At 39.5% G+C, this 24,658-nt stretch overlaps 1 protein-coding gene across 1 annotated transcript; it reads left to right on the top strand.

Moving 5' to 3' along the window:
• Positions 1–109: 109 nt before the first annotated feature.
• On the top strand, positions 110–24,105 carry setd3 (SET domain containing 3, actin histidine methyltransferase). Its single transcript, XM_065251909.1, has 13 exons — positions 110–188; positions 1,500–1,627; positions 4,369–4,461; positions 5,395–5,543; positions 6,224–6,296; positions 8,260–8,516; positions 13,666–13,724; positions 16,482–16,596; positions 17,560–17,634; positions 18,421–18,587; positions 19,901–19,986; positions 20,720–20,880; positions 22,342–24,105. The coding sequence occupies exons 2-13, from the start codon at positions 1,525–1,527 to the stop codon at positions 22,795–22,797; spliced, it is 1,794 nt and encodes a 597-aa protein (XP_065107981.1). The 5' UTR covers positions 110–188; positions 1,500–1,524; the 3' UTR covers positions 22,798–24,105.
• Positions 24,106–24,658: the final 553 nt, after the last annotated feature.

The following is a 24,658-nucleotide window of genomic DNA, read 5'->3' as shown; positions in this document are numbered from 1 at the left end:
CGAATCAAAATTGCGTATGGTAGACACATAGGCGGGGCGAACATCTTCCACACCCAATCAGCAATTAGAAAATCGAATAGGGGGCGTGACTTTCGCCGTTCACACGAAGGTTTGGTTGTGCCAGCAGACCGCTCTGAAGAGGATTGAGTTCCAGGTTGACAGGAGCAGCCCTTGCAATCAATTGGAAGGTAGTTTTAGTGTTAATATGCTTTAAATGATGTTTGCAGTCGTACGTGGATGAGTTATTGTAACTATAAACACATAATAAGCCTCATGTCTAAAATTACTTCGCAAAAATACGATGTAAAAAGTGTCTAATGCGAAAAGTGTTGCGAAACAGAAGCTTGCTGGCTGGTTGTGTCTTAAAACCGACAGAGCTATCTAAACAAAATAGTTTTTTTCTTTACATCAAAAGCGCAGAATGCCGATTGATCAGATGCGTATGTGATGTCCAAAAATGCTGCTGAACATTTGATACCCACGAATGTTGCCTGTGCAGTCATTTGTCTGTTTAATTCTAACACGCCCATTGAGTAATAGATGTAGTATTATTTATGTACGTTAATCTCTGATTTGTTGAGAGTTTAATTCATGCGTTCAATCGACGTATCAGCGTTTGAAGAAAAGACAGAAATGCACTGCAGTAGTGTCAAGCAAATAATCAGCTGCTAGTGGGTTTGAATGGATTCACTGGGCCAGGCGGAGTTATTTAAGGCATCTGGCTGTTGAGATTATCTGCCGTCTTTCTTTTGTTGTGTGAATGTTGATGTTTTCTTTGTATACTCTCTGATGAGATCATGTGTAATGTTTGGACTTCTTAACTAAAATAAACTAAACTGAAGTATATGTATCATGTCTCTGCTGTCTACTGTCAACTACTGGAGCAGTGTTGCTGGGTCCTTCTTTGGTGGTTTAGTAATATAATTGGGTCTGTCATTATTTTGTAAATAGTAGACATCATGGGTTTAGTAACATTTGGTATCTGTATCTCTAGGATTAGTCACAAATGTGCACTTTCAGCTTTTTTGTGTTATCAGCAGAAGCCGTTTATTGAATTTAACTAGCCTGCAGGGAAGTCATATGGACGATACACAATAAATTCTAGTTTCATGTAAACTATACTGTATACTGAATGTTTACAGTATGAGCCTTTTGGCAGGTATACTTGAGGTACTCGTTCTAGTGTCCTTGGGCAATGTAGTGTTTGTAATTCCTCACAGAGACCATTAACCTTTTTTTGGCAGGTTCAAGATTGATTTGGATGTGAAACATTCACGTTTCTGCTATTTACCACTTATGGTTTTATAGTTTACCTGCGGAGGTTCAGCTATGTTTACAGTATAAAGAGTGCTGAGCCAAGTACTTTCTAGCTATTTGCTCGTTTGAAGCCTTTCAGGGTGCGTGGAAACACGGTTTAGCTGTATTGTTACTTTTAAGTTATTTAATATTAATTTAATTAGATCTAATTTTCTTCAAATTGTGTCCAATTTTTTTGCCAGCTATCCCCTCTCCTACAACAGCAAGATGGGCAAAAAGAGTCGAGTGAAGACCCAGAAATCAGGGACCGGGGCCACAGCTGTGGTTTCTCCAAAAGAGATGATGAATTTAATCTCTGAACTGCTGCAGAGTGAGTATAAACTGCATATTTGCTCTGAAATTATGTTACAATGAATTACCCCCATTTATAGCATCGTATAATTTGTGCGTATAACTTTACATGATAGTTATAATGATTTTCTAATGAAAAAAATCCAGATGGATCCTAAAAAAAAACCCTTGAGTCAGACATTTTCTGGTAAGGGAAATGATTTAATGGAGAAACTCTGTCATTATTTTTTACCCTTGTGTTGTTAAAAACATGACTCTTGTAACATTGATGGCTCATTATAGATGTGTTCGTCCTACAGCGTAGCCGCGACAGCGTAGGATACGCAATGGTTTTCATATATACTTTCTATGGGGACAGAAGCAATAGAAGTGAATAGTGCCTGAGGCTGTCAATCTATTTCTAGGCTTTTGTGTCCATTAGAAGAAAGTCATGGGGTAGGGCTGCAACGATCCATCGCGTTCCCCATTAAAAAGACCTGCCTGAAATCGATTCTGAATCGCAAGGCTCCGATTCTGTGTTTCATGCACAGCTTGTGCATGTACTACGGCTCTGTGATCAGCAGGAAGTCCTTATCAATCTAAAATCAATATGAGTTTGATTCGTTTATAACGCGAATTTAAAAAAGCAACACTCGTCAAACACAATCATTCAAAATATTTTTATTATCATGAAAATACCTGAAACAATCTGAAGAACAGTGATATAAATATCCCTTTAGACATTTCCTGGAATAGAGACAGAGCGCCGCGCGTCATAACCTGAAAACCACGCCCACCGGGGGGGAAAACAATCCAACCGTCTCCATTGACTTTGTATTGCGAGAGGCTGCCTCCTTGTCATTTCTGGCTTATAACAAAAACAGAATAATGCCTAAAAACTGCTGTGTGACAATATCTACAGCTAACAAGCCAAAGAACCCAGAAATAAGTTTTTATAAGCTGTCGAGCCGTAAAACCCTGTCTTTAAGGAGAATAAAGTGGATCGCCGACTACGTTTCCCCCTATTGGACACAGTTCTACTAATAGTATTACTATGAAAAGTTGCCTGTTTCCATTTTTGTGTCTTTAAACGCTCGTTTTTGGGGTCGACAGCTTATAAAAACTTATTTACAGATTAAAATTAAAAACAGAATAATACATAAAAGCTGCTGTGTGACAAGGTGTACAGCTAAAAAGCCAAAAAACCCAGAAATAAGTTTTTTTTAAGCTGTCGACCTCATAAAACGAGCGTTTAAAGAAACAAAAGTGGAAACAGGCAACTTTTCATAGTACTTCTATTAGTAGAACTGCGTCCACTAGGGGGAAACGTAGTCGGCGATCCACTTTATTCTCCTTAAAAGCTGGGTTTTACGGCTCGACAGCTTATAAAAACTTATTTCTGGGTTCTTTGGCTTGTTAGCTGTACATATTGTCACACAGCAGCTTTTAGGCATTATTCTGTTTTTTGTTATAAGCCAGAAATGACAAGGAGGCAGCCTCTCGCAATACAAAGTCAATGGAGACGGTTGGATTGTTTTCCCCCCCGGTGGGCGTGGTTTTCAAATTTGCATATCGGCGCTCTGTCTCTATAGCGTTTGTAATGCTACTTCTTCTGTGGCACAAATGGCATTTCTACACGAGAGCGCCCTCTGGCTTTTGGATGTGGTGGCATTTCATCGTAATTCATTCAAATTCATTCATTGAGAAAACGTGCATTTGCAGGATTAATCGTCACAGTCCTATCATGACAGAATTTTTATTTTTGGCCAAACTATCCCACCCCTTTTCATTGCTAAGGATTACAGTGGTGATAGATCTTAGATCCCACTTGTGAGCTTTGAACCTGCAACCTTTCATTTAAAATCCCACATCTTTTTTTAGACCTGTAGATTGATTGCTTTGTTTTTCCCAAACCAGGGGTTAAATGGCTACAATGTTGCAATTTCATATGGGTTCGGTTTCCATTAAAAAGGCAATATTTTCAAACGACCCAGACTTTATTAATACAAGTCACGTGCGAGTAAACTCTCATTTAATTGGTCAGAGTGCATCTGTTAATTTTCCATTCCCCTGTCAGGAACGACAGACAGCATTTTTCTGGGATTATTTTGTGGCTTTTTTGGTATCTGCGGTTATATTACTTCATTATTGTTAACAGGAATCAAAACTTAGGCGGGACATTCTTACCATGTATCTATCGCGGAGAAGAGCAATTAGAAGACATTTTATAAGGAAAATGTGTGCTTTGGTTAGGAATGGCGATGTGCTCACCTGAATTCACCAAAAAGCTCACCAAAAAGCAATAGGATAGCCTGTCCATTGGGTCGTATTGCTTTCACACTTATATTCAACTGCTCCAGAGTTCGTTTGCCACCTTGTTCTGGCGGTCACAGAGCAGTTGTTTTGGTGCGGATCCGAGTGCAATTGCCGTGTTCACTTATGTCTAAAGATCCGAACCAAGGGAGAAACAGACCAGGTTAAAAAAAAAGGCTCAGGTCTTAAAACACCCTTAAATTGGCATCATAAGGTACTAGTCACTTATTAATGTTATTAGACTTGGACAATGTACTTTTGAGCACTTTTGCAAAGTATGGGTTGATGGATTAAAGTTAAGAACACTGGGATGCAGCAAAAAGTAATTTTAAATGTATATGTAAAATGTAAAATATATAAATGTTGACTGTGCTAAACCATTGCTTCATTTGCTTGGGTTATGCTGATCCAAGCATAAATGTCTGTTACAAATAAACTTCCTAAAATGTTTTCTTTTCTCTTGTTTAGAGTGTAGCAGTACAGCTCCCTCTCCTGGGAAGGAGTGGGAGGAATACATTCAGATCCGAGCTCTGGTGGAGAAGATCCGTAAGAAACAGAAAGGTACTGTAGTTCAGTTCACATGAATACTGAAAAGGGACATTTTCATTTATGCAATTTGGCAGTGCATTACAATGTACACATTTTATCTGTATGTGTGTTCCCTGGGATTGAACCCATGACATTTTGTGCTGCTACAAGAAGACGTGAATATGATTACAAATTACATGAAAGTGATTTTGCAATACTGGATTTGCTGGCATTTACTTATGTCATTTCAAAACATATTACTTTCCGCTGTAGGGAATTTCCTTTGTGCCCTCACGATGAAAGTAAACAGGGACAAATGAACTCGTAAATGAAAATGCATCTTAAATGCGTGATATTATTATAATGTGTAGGCACTAAAGCCATACATATCTTGGAAGAACAGTTGTAAATTTAATGTGTTGAAATTATTGATTTGTCTTTATCACTGCGTTCATGCTTTCTTTATATTCAAATATGACATGTCAGGATGCAAAGCTATCAAATGGCTTTAGAAAAAAAAATCTTTCAATTGGCATATAGCGCCTTTTGTGCATTTTGAATACATGAGGATATGTAAATGATGATAGAATATAGTTTTTTGGGTGAAAAGCTTCCCATAATAGAGTCTCACTTACATAAGCAGTGGTATGTAGTTATACATGCATTATTTGGCAGTCTGATTGTCTTAATATACTGTACACACATGAAGTAAATTGATGTAATGGACACCAATATAAAGTATTAGTTTCATTTAGAATAACTTGTGTTTTAATAAAGCACTGCTGCAAGACTTTAAGAAAATCCTATTGTATAATAGAGTCTCAAAAGATGCACATGGGAGCACATAAATATCCACGAACATTTAACAACATAAGCAGTGAAATGCATAAGTAATGGGTAGAACCACTTACAGTAGTTTCACTAATGCGAGTTAAAGTAATGGAAATGATTGTATTATTTCCTAAGGGATGTCGGTCATGTTCGAGGGGTGCAGAGAGGACTATTTCTCCGAACTGATGGGATGGGCTGCAGAGTGTGGAGCTTCGTGTGATGGTTTCGAGATCTCTAGCTTTGCTGATGAAGGATATGGCCTGAAGGCCACCAAAGATATCAAGGTTGGTATATTTCTCCTCGAGCCCAGAGACCATCTGATGCCAGGATGGCTGGTCGAATCCTGACTGGCTTATCGGTCGTCGATTTGAGCGAGCTGTAGTTGGTCAGGCAACACTTTTAATTTTAACATTTAATTTGGTTGCTCTTAGCCTAAATAAAACAACAACAATATGGCTCCTTGTCAAAAGTCTGGCTTGCAAGACTAATGCAGTATTATCCTGACATCACATGTTTGCAGGTGCACACACACGGTAATGAGATTCAATCCACTGCAAATGGAAATTACATGTGCGGTATGTTGGCAGGTTGCTCCACCACCTACATATCATGCTGTTGTAATGTATATTGGCGGTAGATGAAATCATTTTAATTCTGGCTTACAATGGTCAGCAAATGAGTGTTAATTACATGTCTGTATGTAGTTTTCATGGGTTTTTATTGCCTTGTCTCATGGGTTTTAAAGCGCTGATTGATTCGAGGTTATTGATCCCGACAGGTTGCATTTTACTTCTCACTCGATTGCAGTCAGTATTTGAATGGTCTGCTACAGTTGTTCTTATTGACGTTGTGGGTGATTTGTTAGCTTAAATGATAAAAAGTATAGAAAATGCAGTTTTGACACAATAATTCATAGATTTTTTTATGTGCTGTTTCAGTTGTTCTATGGTTTTTTCTGTTTCAGGCAGAGGAACTGTTCCTGTGGATACCCAGAAAAATGCTCATGACTGTGGAGTCCGCAAAGAACTCTGTTCTTGGTGAGTTGACTCATAGCATTTTCCCACCACCACTAAATACTACAGAAAGTAAAAATAATTAATTTTTGATGATGAAAAAAATGCATAAAATTATGACAATATGCATTTGAGCTAGCATAGACTTCACAAATTCGAGCAAAACCTGATGATCCATGTTGTCCACAATAATACACAAGATTTTAAGCACAATCTGAGAATATCACAATGGCTTTCTTGTGTGTTTCAATGAAAGCAAGATTAATCGAAAAAAATAATCACGATCTCGATTCATACATAAATGCGATCTTTCTAAATGACGGGGATTTACTTGCATGTACAGTATTCCTTGTATTCAGATGCTGCATTCACGCATTTACGTATATATTGAACAACAATCATATGGCGCTTTTCTATTGCATAGTTCCCCACGGTTTGATTTGGGTCGGGTCAGCTCACCTCACTTTGGCTTGGTTAGCTTTTCCCTTGAGTTAAGTAACACTTCAGAGTGGGAGGGATTATAGGCGTGTCGTTATATTTGCGATGCCTACTGCTGTGACATCATACAAATGAGAGCGTCGTTGGACATTTCCATACATTCATGTATTTCTCAGTCTGCCACAAAATTTTAATTGACCACCACAAATAGATGCTTGCACATCATGTTTATCACTACCTCTGTATCACATGACAGTTACTGTACAAACACCCGTGGCGTCAGTCGACGTGCTCCGCTTTGCCTTATTTAAGTTGCATTTAAGCATATACAGATGTGCACGTGGCGAATGTGCCGCCACAAACTGCAAGTCTGGAAAAAAAAACTGTTATGGTGTTCCTGATTCTCAACCTGTGCATGTTTTTCATCGCTAAAAGGGAGTTTGGGAACTTACAGCAAAGCACAGATGACAACAGGTTTACTCAAAACAGCGCATGGTAGCATGAAGGTAAAGCTAATCGTTTACATTAGAGCGATGACGCTGGTAATGACGATACTCTCAGACCAAACAGTGATCTACAGTTTTTACGCGTCACGTTTTGGTATCAGCTCGGGTCGCTTGGAACCCCAACCGAGGTGTACTACGTACTGCACCAAGTGGAAAAGCCTCCAAAAGTAAGCTGACCCGACCTAACCTGTGGGGTACTATTATGTGATGGAAAAGCGCCAATAGATGCTATATCAGTCAAACTTGGTCACACTCACAAAGTGTAAAACCCCAAACCCTATTCATTCACCAATCAGACCTGATAGTTTTTTTCTCTTCCTGATTTGCTGTGCTCCGCTGTCACTCACATGATGTGTAACAAGGCGGCAGACCTAAACACATAGTCGGTTTACTTGGTAGATTTGGAGTGGCAATTTTCACATAAAACAAGAGAAAAAATAAGCTCCACTGCAGAAAATCTTGGTGGCGATTGTGAGATTGACCACGCGACAATATTGATTCTAGAAAAAAGGCATGGAAATACCTTTGTATCACTGCTACAAGTTCCCCATCAGAAAAGTTTTTTAGCACTTACTGCTGATTGGCTACAAGTGTGTTTTGGTACTCTAATCCCTGTCCAGGAAACCGCCCCATAGTGTTTTAAAGGTTTAGTGTTTATAAAGTTTTAAAAGGTGCTGTATTTAACTGTATTCACCTTCAGATTCCAGATTTTCAAATAGTTGTATCAATGCCAAATATTGTCCTATCCTAACAAACCATACATCAATAGATAGCTTTGATTTAGCTTTCAGACTATGCATAAATCTCAATTTCAAAATTGACCCATATGACTGGTTTTGTGGTCTAGGTCACACATAGTTGGTCTCAGATTTTGTGTTGTATGTACAAAAAAAGTCAAACCAGGCTCTTGGTCATTTAAATGAAAACTTGGTGTGAAAGCAACCCAAAAGTGACCTTTGGATGGTTTCAATGAAAGAGCTGTGATTTTATTATCTAGTAAACAGATATTTGCATATAATCCCTAACTTTATTTTTATTATCAGGCCCTCTGTACAACCAAGACCGGATCCTACAGGCCATGGGCAATGTGACTCTGGCTCTACACTTGCTGTGTGAACGGGCCAATCCCAGCTCAAACTGGTTGCCCTATATCAAGACCCTGCCTGCTGAGTATGACACGCCCATGTATTTTGAAGACGAGGAGGTGCGCAACCTGCTATCCACACAAGCCATACAGGATGTGCTTAGTCAATACAAAAACACAGCGAGACAGTACGCCTACTTCTACAAAGTAATCCATGTAAGTTACACATCTTTCTTTTGAGTTGTGTGCGTATATTGCGAATCATAAATTATAATTCAATTACAAATATGTTGTATTTGCTTTTTACATGCTTTGTCTTGTGACTAATAACATTATACCCAGTGAAGAATTGCCTTGTATCTTTCTGGAGAGGAAAACCTCAGCAGTGGTTAATACAGATTCATCTTAAAGCCCCATCACAAATTTTAGCCGTCAGTGTCACTGAATTCACAATAAATAAACCCTTTTTACTTTCTTTAGCAAGTCCATAGAGTTGTGCTCTTGGTATGGCAGTCTTGCAGAGCGAGGTGACTGATAGCCCTATCTGTGTCTCATACATGGACTGCTAGCCATCTGAGTACTGGGCTTTTTAAGCAATCACACCTGAAGTTATTCAGACTCTGTAGCCACATGAATAGCTGTCCTTTACTCTGCTGTCTGCGAAGGTGAGGAAATCCAGTTTTAAAAGGATCCCTGCCGTTGGAGGCACATTGGAGATGGGTAAAAGGAGCTTTATAATGCCCTCTTGCACCCAATTTCAGGGCCTCTGATAAGCTGCCATTGACATGGCTCAGAGATGGCGCTGCAGTGGTGTTCTTTGGCCAACAGGGGGAGATGTTTACCCCTCAAAATGCTTTTCGAGTCATGAACGGACAGATGCGCTTTTAGTTTTTTGACCTCTTATTTAAGTGTTTTGAAGAAGCCTTCAAGCATTTTATTTATGCTGTCTGATACAAACCAAACACGGTGGTTATGCTAATGTGATTGAATGTCCATTGGAGTTTTACATTTTGGGGTTAGAAAACTACTTGATAGATGCTTGGGACTTGCTAATTCAGATATAAAGATATTGGATTGCCTTGGAAATCGTTTGTAGCATAACCTGGTGAGCTCTCGTCTCAATGGGCATCTTAGGCTTTTTTCACTGTAGTTACGTGATATAACAATGAAATGCCATTTCAATAATATGTAATGCACATTTTCAATTATTAAGTGAGATTTAAAGTAAGATCAATTCATTCAAATTGGCTTTTGATTAAACGAATACATTTCATTCTGGTTCTTGGGCTATTAAGGAAGCAATAATATGCTGTGTTTCTCCCAATTTCCATTCAAAATATCCGCCAGTTTAGTTTCTTTCATTAGATGACTGTCAATTAGAGAAAAGAAAGTAATATTTCACATTGTCAAGATAAGGCATCAAATATTCATGCAAATTGATAATGTATTTGTCACTTTGTCTGTAAGTCCGTTGACATTCTCCTTATTAAATGTTTTCTAGTTCATAAAAGGAGGTGGGTGGGTAATTAGAAACAAGATTATTGTTTTTCATACTCCGTTAATAACTGTTTAATCAAAAATGTATTTATGCTGTTTTCTCTACAGTGATTGTGACAAATAACAGGAAACACAATAAGCTAAAATGTATGCATCTGCTTCCTTAGGCCTTTGGCATCAGAAAATTAATCAATTCTTATATTTGAATGTTGTCAAGATGTTTGTGTCCATTAGGTGGCAGAAGTGAATCTTCCAAGGATCCGGTCTAAATGAGTTGGAAGACTTTTTCATGTTGCATGTTGGTTAAACCATGTAGCATTACAGTAAAACAAAGCTGGGGAACCTCGCGACGTAGAAAAAACACATACTGATCAGTGATCATGTAAACTTTTCCGATAACGGCAAGATTTACTCTGTGTGTATTCAAGCAGGAGTTCGCAGTGAAACAAACTCCTCACTGTGTCTTTTTATGTGCACAGAGATTGGGTTAAGGGGGAGGGTTGTCTTGCCGGCCCTTCGGTGAGTGTCCTGTCCCTTTTGCGGCTCCTCTCCTCTCGGCTCTTCAGGTTGGAAGCCAGTGTCACTGTAATGACTACTGTCAATGTCAGCCTCTCTTCTGAAGCGTCCGCAGATGACCGGGCTGGAAAATTAGCTTGTCGCATTGGCTTTGAATTGAATTGACCTGATTGTACCTTCCACACATGACTGACAACCCCAGCCCCCTTCTTCTGCCTCCTCTCCTCCCGTCCGCTTTATCTGGTTCCTGCTCACCCCCCTCCCGGCATCTCTCGGAGAAGAACTAGGATAGCCAGGCCCTTCACCTGCAGGAATTCTGGAGCTTTTTATATATATTTGCCTGTGTGAAGAGGGATAGGCTGTTGTCAGCGCCATGCTCCCTCTGAGGAGTATCTGTGCGCCTCCCGTGTCCGTGGGGGACCAATGATAGCTGCGCTTTCCTCGCCGGAGCCGGATGCGTGTGTGGGGGAGGTGAACCTCATAAGGTGACCCCGGTATGCAGCGAATGCAAAGTAACCTTGGTGCGATGCATCTGCTGCTGTTGATGAGAAATGAACCGGGTCCCAATGGTACAGTCGCAGCCCCCTCCCTCCTTGCACCTGGGAAGATATCTGTCTGACCTTCCCGATGCAGCTCGGAAAACGGGAGTTTTGTGGCACCGAACGACGAGGTGCATGTATGTTATTCGCAAAAGATCAATGCTCAGCCGAACCCAAAAGACGGCTGGAACGGTCAACGTAGGAGAAGGTAAAATCAATTCCGTTTGATCCTCAGCATGCACCGGAATGAAGAGCTCGCTAATGCCGACTGGTGCGGCGGAAGAGACTCGGGGTGCTCGGGGATCTCGGAACCAGAAAGACCTCCTGGAGGCCACCGGCCAATTAGCCGCGTTTCCCGTCGTCCTTGTTAAGCGGAGCAGGCGCTCGTGGTGGGAGCTTTTGTTTTCTAATTGATTTACAGGGCTGTCCCCCCCTTACGTCCCGGAGCCACCGTGCCATTGTGCCACATGATGAATTACCTCTCTCTGGTGATGCTAATGTATCACAAGCTGAACCTGCAGCAGTGCAGCTGCCCTTTATCTCTGAAAACTACACCTCATCAAACGTGCCGTCTAAAACTCCCTCTGTTTCATCTTACCCCAGTGTTTTAAACATGTGCACAATTTCTTTTTTTACGGACAAGTGGCCTTACCCCTAGTGCCGGACAGACCTCTCCATGGCCTTCCTGGCACCAGGCTTGCGCCCCCTAGAGGTTTATCACTCGGTTCAACTAATTATTGCCTTAATTGAATCTATTATGGTACTCGGGCAATCTGAGTATTCGTCTCTCAGAGGGCTAAAAATATCATTAATGGCGCTTTAACTCTTTTCAGGTGGCCTATAATGGATACAGATGCTCTCCTAAATGTTTTTCCTTTTTTATTTAGCCGTATTCAGCACTACTTCGCTTAAAGAAATCTGCCGAGAACATCGCCCGACACTCTCTGGAGATTTGCGCTATTACTTCCGTCAAACCCGTAATGTGTATTTTCATCCTTACCTTCAGCTGCAAACCCAAGGCTCAAACCCAAGACACTGAATTCTGACTCGCTGGCTTTACAGGAGGCTTATCTTTTAATGGTTGTCCGTCATCGTACGCGAGCGCTGCTTCCGAGTCAAGCCGCTCACCAAATTCAGGCTTAAATGAGTGGAGTGGACAGCTTTAGCTCTGTTATTATAACCTGCTTTCAGAATTTACAGCTTCCTCTTCGACCTTCATCTACCTGCGAGCGCTACACCTTTGCCTGAGCTTGCGGCATGGCTGTGTCAATTGTAGCAGAGATCTTTTTCTGAATGTGATAAAAGACCTTTTTTCCTTTAAACAAACCTGCAAATACATGTGACCACACACTTTCCTTTTGGTATCACGGTCTTCGCTAAGTGTCTGGGTTTCCCGAGCAAGGGGGAATACAGGGCTCAATTAGTGTCAAGGAAATTGATTAATGGGGAGAGACAAGGAAGGTAAAAGTTAGCTACTACTTCACAGTACGTCCATTTTATGCTTATATTCCTCAGTTTGAGTGCCTAATGATGCAGTTTGATTCACAGGAGTTTGCACTCTCTTTTAATAAGCACACGTATGTCTTGGGATTGTATATTTGCAAGAGCGGATTATCTGGAGAACACTGTGTGTAGTATTTTAAAGGAATTGTCTAACCAAAATAAATATTCTGTAATTTATTGGCTGGTCTTTATTGTATTTACTAACTTACTTATTCATTTAGCTGACGCTTTTATCCAAAGCGACTTACAATTGCTATATATGTCAGAGGTCGCACGCCTCTGGAGCAAACCAGGGGTCAAGTGCCTTGCTCAGGTACACAATAGTGTGTTACAGTGGATTCGAACCCGGGTCTCTCACACCAAAGGCGAGTGTTTTATCCACTGTGCCGTCACCACCCCTATTTATGCGCAAACTTCTTTTAATTGGCAGAATTATATACAAAAACCTTAATGTTTTCACGTAAATTTTGCCGCCATACGTGTTATATTTTTTTTTATACAGGTCCGCAAATAATTTGTCATTTTGAAAGTTTACTTTTCTTTCAGTCCTTGGTTTCGTTCTGTTGTCTGCAGGGCAGTTTTATCACTCGTTCTCTGTGATGGACTGATCACCCAAGTCGTGATTACTATTTTCGAGCGCAAGCTCTCTGATGTATTGCGTTATATACATATCAACGCCATTACGGTTTGCGCAGTACCTCATTGTGGAGCACCGTGCTTCATTTCGCAGGACAAGCGCCACACACGTAGCCACAAGAGTACCTGTGGGGGGAAAAGAAGAATATCCTTCACTCTCAGCTTCATACCTACGTCTATTTTTATGGCTCATTTTGCATGTTCAGGAGGGTGCCACGGGCCGGCTGAATTAGACCCCGGCATTCTTTTCTCCCTCCCGTGTTTTTTCTTTTTTTTTACAAGATCGTAGCTTTTTTCCTCTCCATGACACCCGCTGCAAATGAGCCCTTGGAGGGAGCGAGTCTGTGGCTTTAAATGTAGATTTCTGTGGCACCAGTGGCTCTCTGTCACCCAAATTGATGAAGCAGATTTATGACGGCTGCTGGGCACAACAAATTAAGTTGACAGTGATGTATGGCGGGCTAATGCCACCATGATCCTTGCATAGCACCACTGGACGCTCTCTGCCTGGCTACACTCTTGTTAGGATCTGTTAGGCAGCCACATAATGAAATTCAACTGACTGATTTGTGTTTTTCTTTTTTCTTCCCCTCTTCTTTCATTCCTCCTCTACCTCTATATTTTCTCTCTTCTCCTTATTCTTCCCTTCACTGTTTCTGTTCTTCACTTCCCAGACTCATCCGAATGCCAGTAAGCTGCCCTTGAAGGACGCCTTTAGCTTTGACGACTACAGGTTGGTGAAATGTCCTACTATGTTAAAAAGTGGAACTTCTCATCCCTGCTGAGATTTAAAAAACATAGGTTGGTTTTAGGTCTAAGCTTGGCCTCTGAAAACAAGGTGTTTGTTCTCATTGCTCTTTCATTAGTACCAAATTATCTGTGAAGGAATAATTTATCATTGGTCCCCTTTCATCTTTAGATTGTTGGGTATGATGCAAGTCTGTGTTCCCGTTGGGCGCTGTGTGAACGGAATGAAATAGCTTCTTGTCACAGTTAATGTTGTCTTCAGTGGACTCATGATTTCATGGAGTTCCTTTAAATAAATAATGTCCAGATTAGTTATAGACTACAGGAGGCGTATTCTGTAGTTTTAAAGCATTTTGTGTTTGTCCCTGAAGTCCACTTACAATTTTAGTTACACCAAAACAGTAGTAATTTAGTTTACGTGACAACTTTTAACCTCTTCCTGGTCGTTTGAATTAAACATACATTATTTCTGCTATTGTACCTTTAAAGGAAAACACCACCGTTTTTTCAATATTTTACTATGTTCTTACCTCAACTTAGAAGAATTAATACATACCTTTCTTTTTTCAATGCATGCACTTTTAATCTTTGCACAGGGTTTCTTGAATGTGTTAGCATTTTGCCTAGCCCCATTCATTCCTATGGGTCCAAACAAAAGTTTTATTTCGTGCCACCATACTTACTCGTGTAACAATTCATGTAACAGTCTTTAAATAAGGAAAACATGGAAGTGTTTGGTGGCTTCTAAATTCATCCCTGTTTGGAGCCATAGGAATGAATGGGGATAGGATAAATGCTAACACATTCACAAGGCACTGTACAAAGATTAAAAGTGCACGCATTGATAAAAGATAGGCATGTATTAATTTGTCTAAGTTGAGGTAAGAACATAATAAAATATTAAAAATGGTGGTGTTTTCCTTTAAAGGAATAGTCCATTTTCTTAGAAGAAAAATCCAGATAATTTACTCACCACCATGTCATCCAAAATGTTGATGTCTTTCTTTGTTCAGTCGAGAAGAAATTATGTTTTTTGAGGAAAACATTGCAGGATTTTTCTCATTTTAATGGACTTTAATAGAGCCCAACATTTAATACTTAACTCAACACTTAACGTTTTTTTTAACGGAGTTTCAAAGGACTATAAACGATCCCAAACGAGGCATAAGGGTCTTATCTAGCGAAACGATTGTCATTTTTGACAAGAAAAATAAAAAATATGCTCTTTTAAACCACAACTTTTCATCTAGATCCAGTCGTGATGAGTCAGCGTGACCCCACGCAATACGTCATGACGTCAAGAGGTCACAGAGGACGAAACGCGAAACTCCGCCCTAGTGTTTACAAGTGTGTTGAAAGAGGACCGGTCCTACGTTGTTGTATGTCAACTGATACTAATTAATGTCTTTGTGGCAGTTTATTGTTTACAATGGTCCGCAAATGTGCGTTTTATATATGTAACACGTGACCTCCCTACGTCACTACGCATTTACGTTAGGTCACGCTGGACCGGATCTAGACGAAAAGTTGTGGTTTAAAAGAGCATATTTTTTCTTTTATTTTTCTCTATTAAAGTCCATTAAAATGAGAAAAATCCTGCAATGTTTTCCTCAAAAACATAATTTCTTCTCGACTGAACAAAGAAAGACATCAACATTTTGGATGACATGGTGGTGAGTAAATTATCTGGATTTTTCTTTTAAGAAAATGGAATATTCCTTTAAGTCTTCTGTATGTTAATGACTTGCATGTGACATGTGTAATGCTGGTACAGCAATGAGTTTCTTAATAGGCCTTAAAAGCAAGAGATCGTTTGTTAAAGGGATAGTTTGCCCAAAAATGAAAATCATTTTCTCATCCTCATGTTGTTCTAAACCTGTATGAATGTCTTTTTTCTAATGAACACAAAGTTATTTTGATATATGATGGTAAGTACACTTGACTTTATTTGACTTTCTATAGTAGGAAAAACAAATACGATGGAATTCAATGGGTACCGTCAACTGTGTGCTTGCCATTATTTATCACAATACTTACATAATATTTGTTTTCCTACTATGGAAGTCAGTGGTTATTGCAGCTGTGTGCTTATCTTCATTTATTAAAATATATACAGTACTGTGCAAAAGTCTTAGGCCACCACCACCAGAATTGTTGTTTTAGAAGTTAATGTCCATCTATATTTATTTTTCAATCTATTTTATTAAGATACAAACAGAAAATACAGGAAATATGTACTAAAAAATAAAAATTTCAGGACTAAATGTCCTCTTTAGGCATCGTCTGTGTTTAGTGTGACCTCTCTTGGCACTAAACACATATTGAGTGTTTTTGAGCAGAATGAAGTAAAAAGCCTAATAATAAGACTAATTTAATTAATTAGAAATTAGGATTTTATTTTATTTGGGTTTAAGAGATCTTGCAGTTTCCTGCTATTGCTCAAGTGGAAGGAGAGTTTACCCTAAAACTTGACACATCAGTTTACATCTTTATACAGTTTTTAATACTATATACACATTTCCTGTATTTTCTGGATGTATTATATTAAAGAGACTGAGAAACAATAATATATGATCACTATAACATTGCAAAAACAACAAATCTAATTCTGGCATGGTGGCCTAAGACTTTTGCACAGTTATGGTATATTTAATTACTTGTATACTATATATAAATAGTATAATTATTATCATATAACCTAGTTTGGTAACTGTAGTGATGTAATGTTGTGTGTGTGACTCAGGTGGGCAGTGTCCTCTGTGATGACCCGACAGAACCAGATTCCCACAGCAGACGGTAGTCGGGTCACATTGGCCCTCATCCCACTGTGGGATATGTGCAACCACACAAACGGCCTGGTGAGTCTGCAACATTGTCTCCATCACACACAACAAACACTTCACATCCAAAATCATATATGGCCATTGTTTTGGAAAGACCATCTTTGAAATTAAACTTCTGCCATATGAACATATTCATGCATGTTATGAATGTTTACAGTGCTTTCAATTGTATTGCAATCTTGCACAAATCATTTACTTTCAAAGAGACGCAGAAACGCACTGCGATTCGGCAGATTATGCTTTGATCTCGGGGGATCTTTTATATTTATTTGGATAATTTGTCTTTGATTGCACTCGGTGGCTTTTGCCACAGAGCAATATAGCGCTTGTGTTTATATAACTGTAATGCGCTTATGTCCTAAAATGAGTTTTTTTCAAATTATGATATGCATTGAAAATCACAGTCATTAAAATAGGTAATGAAATGGTTTTCTCTGGTTTAATGTTTAATAAAAACATATGTTAGTGTTAGCAGTGTTTTTCTTACAATTTACTGTGTTTCATCAGAATGAGAGTATAGTTCCTAGCCAAATCTGCCTAGAAAATCACAACTTTTAATTTTCTGTCAGAATTCTTAGTACACAATGTAACTACAGAAGAGTCAAGTTTTAAATAGGAAAAATATTGAAAGATTTTTGAGCGTGATGCTAATGATCTAATCAGATTCAATAGATTATGCTAAGCTATGCTAAAAGTGGTGCCGCCAGTCCGGGAGATCGGCTGAATGGATTCCAAAACATTAAAAATCAAAGGTTTATCTCTAGGGGAGCTGGAAAATAAGCATATTTTGAAAAAAGTGGAGTGTCGCTTTAATTACACACAATTTTTTTACACACATTTATCTCTGTAAATCTGTCGAAAATAATGAAAAATCACTTTACTCTGTAATTGATCTGCTTCTGTATCTTGTAAAATGTGCCTCAGAATTATACGAGGTTTCTCCAAAGTGAATAAACCGTTCTCTGTGTTCTCTTTTAGATTACGACCGGCTACAATCTAGAGGATGACCGATGTGAATGCGTAGCTCTCAGAGATTACAAAGAGGGTGAACAGGTGAGTAGTGTGACCCGTACAACAGCTTCACCATTGTAAGGTCACAATGACCAATCATCTTTACATCCAAAATTTCTCCCAGTATCGCCCATCTCTCCAAATGATGGGGCAGAGCGAATTTCTCGCTGTACGCCACCTAATGCGCTTGTACGTTTTCGATTTTCATTCTCACCTGTGCGACTTTGTGATGCATTTATCAGCCAGTGGCCATTATGGAGGCTTGAGGGTAATATCAGAGCAGAGGCATTCAGATCCAGCCATGGGAAGAGCAGATGTACACGGCCCACAGTGACAGGGCAGGTATACACCCCCCGCACCCCAGAATGTGAATTATTTGATAAGATTCAGAAAGACAGCTAGCGAAAGAAGGCAAGTGCAGGGGCCGGCGCATGGGACTCGGGCGAGGGTTGGGGCTCGTCTCTCCGTACAGAGCCGTTTGATCCCTGATTTGTACTGCTGATTTCGCACCGGGCCGGAACTCGATGTGAAGAGGCCGAGGACAAGATTGAACTGTGCTTCGCTCGCCCGTCCTCTCTCTCTTTTTCTATTGCATTGTGCTTTATCTCTCTTCTTCACACTCTCTCTGTGCTATCTGTAAATATTGCGGATGTACTGTAGTAGGGGAAACGTGAGAGGTGTGTAAAGGCATGTTTTTGTGGAGAGTAGAAATATGTTTTTGGGGCTAAATCGTCAGTGGGGAATAGTACAAGTTGCATGTGATCCCATAGTTGGTTTGTTGTCATAAATATGCCCATAGGGGTCATTCTTGTTTTTTTTCCTCCCTAGATCTATATATTCTACGGTACAAGATCCAATGCAGAGTTTGTCATCCACAACGGTTTCTTCTTCGAGGGTAACGCACACGACCGTGTGAAGATTAAGCTGGGTGTGAGCAAGAGCGAGCGTTTGTATGCGATGAAGGCCGAGGTTCTGGCACGTGCAGGCATACCTGCGTGAGTATTGCAATTCACACTTGTTATAATTATTATAATTTTCCCTAGGAAGATTAATAATAAATATTATTTTCATGTATGCTGATCTGTAGTATACTTTTGAATTATTAGCATTTTTTGTACGGATATATGACCCTGGACCACAAATCCATTCATAAGTTGGGTATATTTGTAGCAATAGCCAACAATACATTGTGTGGGTCAAAAAAAGTTAGGATGATATTAAGTAAATATATTTTGTACATTTTATTTAAAAACTTTATTTAACATTAGTAATATGTGTTGCTAAGGACTTCATTTGAACAACTTTAAAGGGACACTCAACTTTTTTTGAAAATATGCTCATTTTCCAGCTCCCCTAGAGTAAAATATTTGATTCTTACTGTTTTGAAATCCATTCAGCCGAACTCCGGGTCTGGCGGTACCACTTTTAGCATAGCTTAGCATAGTCCATTGAATCCGATTAGACCATTAGCATCGCGCTTAAAAAACCCCAAAGAGTTTTCGATATTTTTTCCTATTTAAAACTTGACTCTTCTGTAGTTACATCGTGTACTAAGACTGACAGAAAATTAAAAGTTGTGATTTTCTAGGCTGATATGGCTAGGAACTATGGTCATTCTTTAGCGCGATGCTAATGGTCTAATCGGATTCAATAGATTATGCTAAGCTATGCTAAAAGTGGTACCGCCAGACCCGGAGATCAGCATAATGGATTCCAAAACGGTAAAAATCAAACGTTCAACTCTAGGGGAGCGGGAAAATTAGCCTATTTTCAAAAAAAGTGGAGTGTCCCTTTAAAGGCGATTTTCTCCCATATCTTCAGATTCCTGATTTTTTTAATCTCGGCCAAATATTGTCTTATCCTAACAAACCATACATCCATGGAAAGCTTATATTCAACTTAAAGATTTCAAAATATTGACCATTATAACTGGTTTTGTGGACCAGGGTCTCTCATAAATAATCTACACAAGCCCATGTAAGGTTCAGGTCAGAGCCTAAATGCTCCTTTTCATCCCAGTGTAAGTCAGACAGGAAGAGGCCATAGATTTGCTTCAGTAATTAAACGGTAAATTATAAATGATTGAGCGCGTTTTTAAAAATGCATCAAGTTCAGTGGCCTCTCATCGCTTCAGATCAATCAGTTGTCATGCGACGGGGAGCATCGCCACGGTCTCGTGCAAGCGGGAGGCTTCCATTAGCACCTGCCCGTTCTGATGGAGTTAATTGGGGTTTAATTCGAGGGACGGGAGGAAGTCTGTTGGTGGAAAACCCTGCTTTGAACCTTCTCTGATCTTTTGCTTCCACAGGTCCAGTATTTTTGCCCTGCACTGCAATGAGCCGCCCATTTCCGCCCAGCTTTTGGCCTTCTTGCGTGTCTTCTGCATGACCGAAGGTAAGAGAATACATCGGAAGGGTCACCTGAGGCATGCGAAACAGGAAGTGAGAGGCATCACGGTCCACACAAATTTAGACAAAAGAAAATATGTGCACTTTCTTATGCTAACAAATACAACCTTATTATAAAGTGTTACCGTAATTTAATGTAATGTTTTTTTGTCAAGTTGAGTAAGTTTAAACACAAAGACCATTTCGGTACAGTGGATGGCTGTGCTTTTACAATCTTAGCATGGGCAGTAGATGAAACTGTATATTCGGACATACTACTCATTTGATATATAGCTTTAAGGAAAGTATGCATATTCGGTCGTGAACAAGTGCCCTTCAGGTGTTTAAGTGATTAAGACAGTCCAGCAGATTTGTGCAAGCACTGATTCACAGTCACAGTGAAATATTTATAAGCATCTATGTAGGAGAAGTTTTTGTCATAAATCCCATAAAGCCAGGCCGTGTCCTCTGGCAAGACCTCTTAAAGTCTGAGTCTATACATTATTCAGAATTTTTATGTTAATTTTTAAACGAAGCCAAGCCCCTGTGCTGGGGGCTTCTGTTTTACCGGTGTGACATGAATCAGTGGCGTGCACGGACGATGCGTTCCCTTGCCAAGCCCTTTCATCTCATTAGCAGCCGTGTAATCGTACCTTACGTAATCATGGCGAATCAGACCTGCCGGCGCAATAGCGCGAGAGATACTTGTTAACCAGAGAGGTGTGCGTTTCTGATTGTAGAGGAACTCAAGGACTACCTGGTGGGCGATCACGCCATCAACAAGATCTTTACCCTGGGCAACACTGAATTCCCCGTCAGCTGGGAAAATGAGATCAAGCTGTGGACGTTCCTGGAGACAAGGGCCGCGCTGCTTCTCAAGACGTACAAGACAACCTCAGAGGTGCTGGAGCTTAAACTTAGGGAAGGCTATCTTCCCTAAATGTTTTAAAGATTGTGAAATAGTATAACATAAGAGCCATTTTACCATGATTTTACTGTGTAAGGTTTTTAAAGTGCCCTAAACCCTAATAATGGATTAAAATTGTGGCAACAATATAGTAGAAGTCAACATTTGATGCATAGTGCTCATTTAGTGTGAGTTGTTAACTTACATCCAAACTACTCACAAACAACAACACACTTATTTGGTGACATTTATTTCGTGTGAGCTCTTGGTTGGTGTGTGTGCGCTCCATTCCGGTTAAAGCGCCCATATAAGGACTTCCACTGTACTTTCTGCACTGAAATTGCTCATAAAAGAAATAAAGCAAGATCGTTACTTATTAATCTTTCATGTTCGAAAAAAACTTTTAGAAATTTGTACGAACCCTGGCGAAGTGCATTCGGCACAGAAATAGTCTGTCATACATCCAACTGCTGTTTTGCCACTTTGCCTATGTTTAGCATGAGGCATCTAAGTCAGAAAGCATGAAATGACTTTAAACCCCCCTTTAAATGTATGGATTTGGCAGACACTTATATCCAAAGTGACTGCATTCATGGTATACATTTTATCATTGTGTATTCCTAGGATTTAATCCCCAACCTAGGTGTTGCAAGCACCATGTTCCACCATCTGAGCTACAGAAACAGAAAAATGTCATTGTTAATTAGGCATTGGTAGTGATGCACTTTGCTATATTTATCATTATCTTCTGATGTAATGGATCAAATAAGTTGCAATTTAAAACAAGATTAAAGGAAAACACCACCATTTTCAATATTTTACTATGTTAATACTTAAACTTAGACAAATGAATACATACCTGTCTTTTTTCAATCCGTGCACTTTATCTTTGTACAGCGTGTCGTGAATGTGTTAGCATTTAGCCTAGCCCCATTCATTCCTTAGGATCCAAACAGGGATTAATTTAGAAGCTAACAAACACCTCCATGTTTTCCCTAATTAAAGACTGTCACATAAGAATTTTCACAAGCAAGTATGGTGGCACAAAATAAAACGTGGCCACTATTTTGAGGTCGAAGTGCTGCAAACTTAAGCGCTCTTCCGCCATACAATATAGTTCTCATTTTTTATCCGTTTAAATAATTGCCACGTTTTATTTTGTGCCACCATACTTACTCATGTAACAGTCTTTAAATAGGGAAACATGCAAGTGTTTGGTGGCTTCTAAATTCATCCCTGTTTGGATCCTAAGGAATGAATGGGGCTAGGCTAAATGCTAACACATTCACGACACGCTGTACAAAGATAAAGTGCACACAATGAAAAAAGATAGGCATGTATAAATTCATCTAAGTTGAGGTAAGAACATAGTAAAATATTTAAAAAACGGTGGTGTTTTCCTTTAACTGTAGCCAATAGTCATTGATCTGAAATGTCTCTGATTGTTTTGTTCAGGAGGACCGGTCCATGCTAGAGAAGCCCGACCTGTCTCTGCATTCCCGCATAGCTATAAAACTGCGCCTGGCCGAAAAAGAGATTCTGGAGCGTGCCGTGTCCAGCGGTCGCACCAAACGCCAGCACTTCCAAAAACAGCTTGATGAGGGAACCCCCCTGCCACTCTATGAAGAAAGCGACATCGCTCTTTTGGAGAACGCAGACGCCAAACTTCCCATCATCCTGCGCAAGCTAGAGGAGGAAGACGAGCGTCTTGAGGAGGAGATGAGCTTAGTCGAAATGAAGCCGGACGAAGCCAGCCTGGACGCGTACAAGAAAACAGTTCTTAATGGGCGATGTAAAGATCTTGATGGTACTGAAGAAGATCCAGAGGTTAAGGAGATAGGGGATGGGGTTGAGAAGACACCCGAACACCAAGATGCCCCATGCACCAAACGAACTGAAGACGAACCATAAGGCAGTAAATAAATTTGACCGGAGCATGGTGGCAATCATAGTTCTTGATATTTATTTATTTTCTTTAGAGAGACTTGCACAAATAGGAGCAAAATCTTCTTTTTAAGCAAAAAGGCAGTGCATTTCAGTTTAATAAGTCACAGTTTTTGTTTTTTAATAAATGCAGCTTACAGTTGGAGTATGAGCTCGCTTAAACTAAGAAGCCTGTTTTATTTTGTTTCATTTGCGTTTTATACGAGTACCAGAAAAGGTGGAAATGACCGGACTCCTGTCGAAATGAAAGCTTGCATGGACCTCGGAAAATGAAAGTAAATGTATATATATATTGAAGGACTTTGCTGTGGTGACGCTGCCAAGGATGTTTCTGTTTAGTCATCTAAAATGCTGACGTAGGGAGTTTACTTCTCTAACCAGCTGTTACTGTAGATCATTCCAGTAACATTGTCGTGTCGCTAGACAATCATTCTTTATGTTTTGAAATTGATCTGCAAGATCATCAATGCCATTAACGCTGCTTGCTTACGGTTATCCAGATAAAATTAAGGTTTCTGAACAAATTTAACCCCACAAACGATCTTATTTTTTGTGCATTTCGAAGAATATAATTTTTTTTAGTTTTTGTTATATTTTCGTTTCCTATTTGAACATTGATGTCGTAACGCAAAACCAGAGGATAAGAGGCTGCTGGTGACCATATGGTTGCCATTCAATGTAAAGGATTCAACTCTTTTGTCCTTTATATACACTAGTTTTAATACATTTCAGATAACTTAGCAGTAAATATTGAGAATATAATTCTCTCTCATACTAGATCTTTGCAAATTTTTATGTCATTATTCATCACAACACCAAAATCTATATTCCAATCATCTTTAAAGCCTTAAAGAAGTTATTTTTATTGTTCTCTAGATGTGAAACACTGATACGGGATTAAGATTAGATCTTTTACGCAATGAGTTTGCCTCTATATAAAGCACTGTGTAGCTTTATTCAGTCACATGAGCTGTGTTCAGTATGAGGCATTGAAAAAGTAATACGGTTTGTTGTTAATGCCTGTATTTCTGTTATGGTATTCTGGCTAAACTGTTACTGTTCAAAGTAGATTTGTTCTTGCTGCTTCTGTATATAGATTTATAGCTTTGAAGTCTTACAGCTTTAATACGCGTATTCTCAAACCTTTTAAACTGGTCTAGCCATGAAGACCTACAGTGGATTGCACTGAAACTGTATATGCCAGAAAACTGTATAGACTTCTTAGAATCTGTCTAAACTGACAAAGTCCAAGATTAAAGTTCTGTGCATTTTTCACCCGTCATTTTGGGAAGTCTTTATTTTACTTCCCATGAAGAGATGTAGGGTATCGGCCCATTGTCCTTTCCTTGTGGTTTCGGGGGAAAGAAAGGTTTTATTTCATGTATTTTTTCATTCTTTGCCCCCCAAGCCCCATTACAAATTTATAAACGAAACATTATCTTGAATCATTTAATTCGGGGCAATTAAATTTTGAAATTCCACTTTCATTATTCATGGGCTCAAAGATAAAACTCCTTTAATCCTTGAATAGATTATTATAATGGCGATAGTGTGGGCAGTGGTAAACTCGGGCAGCCCCGCACATGTCCGGTATTGTTAGTATTCTTCTTGTCAGGGCTGAGAGCAGGAGTGCACCGAGCTCCCTTTGGCCTGGGACCATGGCACCAAAGTAATTCTGCTTATGAATAATACACACAGCTTCTATTAATATAGAATGTTACCAAGCTTTGAACGGAGGGCCCATTGTAATGCAACTATATACAAATATATGCCACTTGTGCCATATGGACGAAGTAGATATAAGGTTGGGAGTACAGGTGTATGTTAA

Source organism: Paramisgurnus dabryanus, chromosome 17 (genome assembly GCF_030506205.2).
Source record: "Paramisgurnus dabryanus chromosome 17, PD_genome_1.1, whole genome shotgun sequence".
Taxonomy (NCBI): Eukaryota; Metazoa; Chordata; class Actinopteri; order Cypriniformes; family Cobitidae; genus Paramisgurnus; species Paramisgurnus dabryanus.
The sequence above is the reverse complement of the archived record's forward strand: the minus strand, read 5'-3'. Positions and strand labels throughout refer to the sequence as shown.

What these genes read in the sequence shown, in the direction of transcription:
- setd3 (XM_065251909.1), top strand. Translation starts at nt 1,525, where the DNA reads ATGGGCAAAAAGAGTCGAGTGAAGACCCAGAAATCAGGGACCGGGGCC. An exon ending in AGGCCACCAAAGATATCAAG is followed by an intron (nt 5,544 to 6,223) that starts GTTGGTATATTT and finishes TTTCTGTTTCAG; the next exon opens with GCAGAGGAACTGTTCCTGTG. An exon ending in TGTCTTCTGCATGACCGAAG is followed by an intron (nt 19,987 to 20,719) that starts GTAAGAGAATAC and finishes TTCTGATTGTAG; the next exon opens with AGGAACTCAAGGACTACCTG.